We start from the raw sequence: 6399 nt of genomic DNA, 5'->3' as shown, positions 1-6399 counted from the left end.
CCACTCCCCTGTCTCGATATTTAAGAGCTCACCTCCTCCCTTGAGGATATTTTGAAACGAATTCATTCCGAAATATTACAAAAATTGGGGGGTAGGGACTACTTTTAAAGACCGATGATGTAAAACTTCTCCTAATTAAATTGATCAAATATTATTTTTATTAATTTATCATATGTGCCAGGTTTGAAAAAAGCAAGATTTTCTTCTGAAGCCTCAACGGTTTATCTTGGTTTATATATTAAGAACTATTACCAGTGGTTTAAAACTCGAAAAACGTGATCATGGGCATTTGAAGGCTTAAATGTAAAAAAAAAATGTTGATGGTGTGTTATTATTTCATTATTATTTTGAAATGGGCATATTTTGTTGTATTTTTTCCTGATCAATACAGCTGAAAGTGACATTAATTTTTCATTCTTGTTTTATTTATCATTTAATCGTTTTCATAAAAGTTCAGATCTTAAATAATTTAAAAAAAAAACTTTGTTGAAGACAATGAGGCTCTGCCTTATGAAACAACATGTTTTAAAGACATTTTTATAAAACTAACCTAATAAAACAACAATTCGATTGACTATATTCGTAGCAAGTTTTAAGAACTACTTTGTATGGAAGAATTGCGATAGTTGTGAAACTCAACAACTTTCTTGAAGTTGTATAGTTGCTATCTTGATGTTTAATAGTACTTTTCGAGTGTTTCAAATTTAAAATAACATGTTTTCAGGCTACAATATCTCTGACAGTTGCAAACTTTTGAAAACAAAAACATTTGCAATTAAAAGGGCAAAATGCCAGCTTTTAACAGTTCGTAACTGCATTTGTATGTATTTGGTTTTACTAATAGAATTACTTTACTAAAAGATGGTAGATTGGCAATTTCCGTATTTTATTGATACACAAACAAAAGTTCCACATTGACTCAGATCCTTTTGCTATGGTTTTGCATAACTTTAGGGCGCAAACAATACATGAATCTTGTATGATAATGGTGGATCGAAATCACGGATAACTGGAGCTCGGATAAGCAAGGTTCTACTGAACATACAAATAAAATTACATGCTCACGATAGTTAAAATGCTGCACGTTCAAATGCATAAGTTTTTGTTTTCTAATGTTTGCAACCTTCAGGGATATCGAAGATTGAAAACATCCCTTTAAAAAATGAAGTCACTCTTAATGTACCAGAAAAATTCAAAATAGAGACTTAGCACCTTCGATGAAGTTGTGTAGTTTTACAACTATCACAACTCTTCCATACAAAGTAGTCCCCTAAACTCGCTACGAATAAAGTTAATCGATTTTCTTTGTGTATTTACGTTAGTTTAAAAAAAAATGTCTTTAAAACATGTTGTTTCAAAAGATAGAGCTTTGATGTCTTCAACAAAAATTTTCTTAAAATTGGATGATCTACAACTATAACCAAAACGATTAGATGATAAATACAAAAAGGAAGAAAATATCACACTATTTTTATAATAATGTAGCCAAACTCAGCTCTTTTATTGTCAAAGAGTAAATATTTAAAATATTGTACTTGCTAAAGATTTAATGATTGGCCTTTTTTTTTATAAGAAACCCTCTACGCCATAGTACCTTGCTTTTTTCAGATTTTCTTTCCAGAGTTTTAAACAAACGTACAGGTACGCGGGTTTGATTTTCATGATGGAAAATAGCCAAATTTATTTGAAGATTTCTGGGATAGGCTATAACTTTGCTTAAGCCTTCGAAGTACGATTTGAGGTCATAAAAGTTGCAAACATAGAACTTATTTTTCCAAGAGGAAAATCTTGCAACACTTTACAATGTTGATTGCGTCATGAATAGAAAGAGGTAACAAGTTGTAGATAATAGAGCCTGAAAATGTTCAGCATAGTTTATGATTGAAGTTCGTGTTTTGTATGCAATGGATCGGGATTATTCAAAACAAAGTGCGGCTGTTTGAGTCGAATTTTCTAACATTAGACTTTCTTTTCCTTCAACTTTAAATTCCAGACGAACCACCGGATCCTAACTGCCCTTACGCTTTTCCTACTGATCACCCACACCATCGGCAGCTCAGTGCTAGTGGCCGACTTCCGGATGACCCGTATGGTGGAACTTAGCAGTCGACCCCCGTACTGCAAAATTCACAATGATCGGTAGGTTTTATTATTTATTTTAGAGAATATCGTTCGAATCAGTAAAACGCCAGCAAACAAAATTTGCTGCAATTGCTTTTTTTTAAATAGAACCATTTACATTTTCCATTTGGTCGATTTCGGAACGAAATTCCGTAATTGATAACTTATTCTTTTACCTAAACTAATGTTAAATATAAAGTGACACATGTCACGAGATCGAAATTGCACGCGTGCGTACCAACCTGATTGCATATCGGGCGGCAGGTCATCGAACGCTTGTGAGGTCTTCGGGGCACATACAAATGATATTGACCGAAGATGGATCGAGCCAGTTTTTATCATCCTTTTTTTTACTGAACTGCTTCGCTTCCTACTTCTTCTAGTAGGTATAATGAGCACAGAAATGAGCCAATTATAGAATTTCAATGTCACATAACTGTGAATGAGTTCATGAGCCGACCAAACGGAGCCACTAAGCAGTTCTTCATTGAACTTTAATTTTTTTCTCCTTCTCGTATTCCATGCGCCAAAATTCTATTCTGGACCAAGAGGCGACATCCAGCGGATGCTGTTGCAGTTCGATTCAAAGAAGGTGCGACAGGTGCCGCGGGAATCGGTCATATCCCTAGAGGAGGTCTGCAACGAGGCCAGCGGAATTTCGGGTGAACTTCAGGGCGGCCTTGGATTCATCTACCCCGGCACGAAATGGTGCGGACCAGGTAAGAGATCGATCTGAGGAGTTTGATTAGCTTAAGACTGAAACTGAGAGTGTGTGCAGGCTTTGTTACGGATGGAGGCCAGGCAATCAAGAAACGGTTCTGGCGCGGGCCTACAGCTTCGATTGATGAGCAAACTTGTTGAAATGAAGTTTACAACTTTTTTGCTGTCGTCTGCGCATCACGATTGATATGGGTTCTTGAGGGCGCCCTTGGACGTATCGCTGAATGGCTTTGTGCTTAGCGTTGAGTGATGTACAAGTGAAAACACGTGTTGAATGACTATCTTAGATGAACTATTTTAAATCAGTTAATAACATATTTGGATGGTTCCATAAAAATTTTTTAATATATTTTTTATGCCAACAAGCTATGTGTACAGTCAGGTGTCAGCTATGTGAATTATTCAGAGAGATTGTAGTGTTTGATGTGAAGCTGACAAACCGGACAGAACATGACAAAATTTTGCATTTCAAAAAGAGTTTTTTGTGCTTTTTATTTGTGTACGAGGCATTTATGAAAGTTATTTGTGTACATATTAACTACCATGCTTGTCCAACACCTCGCAAACAGAACAGAGCAGAGAACGAATTACACTTTTATCATTTCGGTTTCCGAGTGCACTGCTCAGCCGATCAACGTTCACTTATCTTTTTGCCGAGTGCGCCCGATTGCGGTTGCTCTGACGGTCGGGTGGACGTCGCTCGCTCTAAAGAAAAGAGAAGGAGCTGGCAAGAAAATTGTGCTCTAGCGACGCTGCTGTGCCGCTCAGTGTATCAAGCCAGAAAGATTTCAATGCAGGAATGTTTTCTTCAAAAAAGCCGTTATGCAGTGCAGTGGTGGACTTCTAAACTTTATATTTCATATAAAAATATGCGCTTTATTATACAGAACAATGTTGTCGAAAACACCAGCATTCTATCTTAACTACCTTTGGCGTTATTAATTTAGTTCCGTTAGATTTATGTTCTGCATTGTAAAATTCTGACGCACTTCCAAACATCGATCCAGACGCAACCGATGAAGACAAACCGAGTTTTCTGTAAAGCTTCTCTATCGCCCGAGTGCGAACGAATTTATCTGCACCGGGACGCACTTCATCAGTTTGCTTGCTTCTCTTGCCCACACTTGGGTGGACGCTTGGTCGCTCTGGAGGTAACGGAGCATTTTTTTAAAGATTCTCCGTTTGGGAGAGCACAGCGAAAAAAATACACGCTCTTACTCTGAACGGGCAAATCTGAGGAGCGATGCCAAGCATGTTAACTACTGTTTGAGGGGTTATAGCACACTAAAAGGCGCGTATCGTGTTTACTTATTGGTAACGAACATAAATAGGTCACACAAACGAAACCAATTTCCAAATCATTGCTTGTGGGGAATCGTGGGCCACATTTTGTGGGGTATCTTGGGCCACCTATATTTTGGTGTTTTTATACACCTTCAGAACTTGTAAAGTTTCCTTATGCCAAATGAAGAATTATGAAAAATGTTTTGTTCATCTTTTCTGATGCGACAGAGACGAACAAAAATCCTATATATGGAATTTTGCCGAAACGTTCGCGAGCCAGGTTTTAGGATTTATTCGATCATACACAACTCTCTTTTTAGTTTCCTCATCTGAAATTGCTTTAAAATAACTAAATGAATTATGATATTTCAGTTTTGGGTCAACTCATAAACTTTGCACGTTATCTAGTAAATTTGGATTTGGTGGCCCACGTTTCCCCACAGTTTTTCAAAATCCAAAATAAATTACGTTTTTTAAAACAGTCGAAACTCGGGAAATTAATGTATTTAAAAAATATCAAAAAAATGCCTAATGATACCTCAAAAATATAGAAAACCTTTCCATTATTTAAAAAAGAAAGTTATGAAACAAAGAAAAAAAGTGGCCCATGATACCACACTTTCCCCTACGTGTTTTTATTTTTGATTGCGTTATCCGTTTATTACGGAGATCAAGGCTTTTTTATATCGAAACATATCGCTGTTTGTAGCAATATAATCAGATTTAAGCCTAAAAACTCGTTTCTTTGATCATTACTCTTGTCGGTATTTTGGAGCTATTTTGCACCACCTTCAAACTGATTTTTTTTTCAAAATTTAGCTATACAGCGATTGATGCGATAATATACGAATTGTTCAGTTAATCGTTTCCTTTCTTATTCTTGTATACAAGTATTGTTTGTTTACGTTAATTCATTCCTGAACTGACTTTCCCCAGCATCTATAATTTAGGTACACTTGTCTATTGAATATTTCTTAATACAACCTTTTTTTCTACAACTTCTTATGCCAGTAATTTTCGAAAAGAATAGAGTAAAATAGAAAAATTTCTCTGTTGTATACCTAGTGTGTTTCAAATGTTTTGAAAATTCCGACATCACACTGCAATTTCGGTGAAATTTGCTCTGCAGTGTTAAATACTGGCCAATTGACTTATCATTAGGATTAATTTTTAGAACACGATCTCCTTCAGGCGCCCAACCCGTCTATAGCCGGATTTGAGCTTTAGCGAGTTGATCAAAAAAATAATACCATATTTACAAATTTTATTTATAATAAGCGATGGAAATAGTTAGCATAACTCTTTTCATATCGCCGTTCAACGTTTTGTTACGTTCATGAACATTTAACAGCAAGTTTAATATTCAGGTTACGTTGGGTGGTCCAAAAAAAGGAAATTAAGTAGGACCTATTTTCGACATGGATCAAATTTCGATTAAAACAAGTTTTTTTTTTGTTCTTCTAGCTTGCAATTAGTTTTCAAGTGTTTTATCATAGCTGTGAACATGTTCGTAGTTGTTAAATTCATCACAGATAGGCAGAAAACTTTTTGGAAGTTGACTCCAATAATCCACGTCCTCTTGAAATGGGCTTGATTCGGCCCAACTGTGAAGAATCAAATCTTAATTTTCAATTTTCTTTCTCTTACCAACTTATTTAAATGAAATCTTAGATTTGATTAAAATCATAAGGAGTAGCTTTAACTATATTTATTCAAAATTTTCATGATTGAAATATTGGAAAAAGCTGTTGGTGGTCAAAAATATGTACCCGGTGCAAAATAAGTCCGTTACCCTATAGTACAATATTTTAGATTTTTCTGTTTCAAAAAAATATATTAAGCCAAGATGCCCTCTAATCTAACCCAAGCCTGCCTTTAAACGAGGTTTACTAACTTAGGCATTAAACCATAGCCAATCATTTTCTTAACTAACTTTTTTCGAAGAATGTTTCTATGTTCCTACTAATAACAACTGCTGTTGTTTGAAGCTACAGCTAAAAGAAGCAAAAAAAAAGAAAAAACTAAAAATGAACTTTTTATTCGAAAAATTATCATTTTGGTAGCCTCAGAAATCTATGGTCCATGTGTTTTTCGTTCTAAAAAATTGTAGTAAGGGTAACAATCATTTGTATTTTTAAAGATCCTGAGTAGAGATGTACCGAATATTCGGTCGACCGAATATTCGGCGCCGAATACCGCCAAAAAACCGTTAAGACGAATATTCGGCTAACCGAATAGTTGAGCTAGGTATTCGGCCGAATAGGCCGAATATGC

At 35.6% G+C, this 6399-nt stretch overlaps 1 protein-coding gene across 2 annotated transcripts in view; it reads left to right on the top strand.

The window, feature by feature from the left end:
- Nucleotides 1-1971: 1971 nt before the first annotated feature.
- Nucleotides 1972-6399, top strand: part of LOC129749120 (phospholipase A2 isozymes PA3A/PA3B/PA5) — a 29723-nt gene continuing 25295 nt past the window's right edge. Inside the window, exons 1-2 of one of the 2 annotated variants that reach the window (XM_055744006.1) lie at nt 1972-2139; nt 2671-2840. In XM_055744006.1, the coding sequence (XP_055599981.1) occupies nt 2081-2139; nt 2671-2840 (229 nt within the window). In that variant the 5' untranslated portion in view covers nt 1972-2080. The remainder of the gene's footprint in view (nt 2140-2670; nt 2841-6399) is intronic. The other variant, XM_055744007.1, reaches the window with a different exon arrangement.

This window comes from Uranotaenia lowii, chromosome 2 (genome assembly GCF_029784155.1).
Source record: "Uranotaenia lowii strain MFRU-FL chromosome 2, ASM2978415v1, whole genome shotgun sequence".
NCBI lineage: Eukaryota > Metazoa > Arthropoda > Insecta > Diptera > Culicidae > Uranotaenia > Uranotaenia lowii.
The sequence above is the reverse complement of the archived record's forward strand: the minus strand, read 5'-3'. Positions and strand labels throughout refer to the sequence as shown.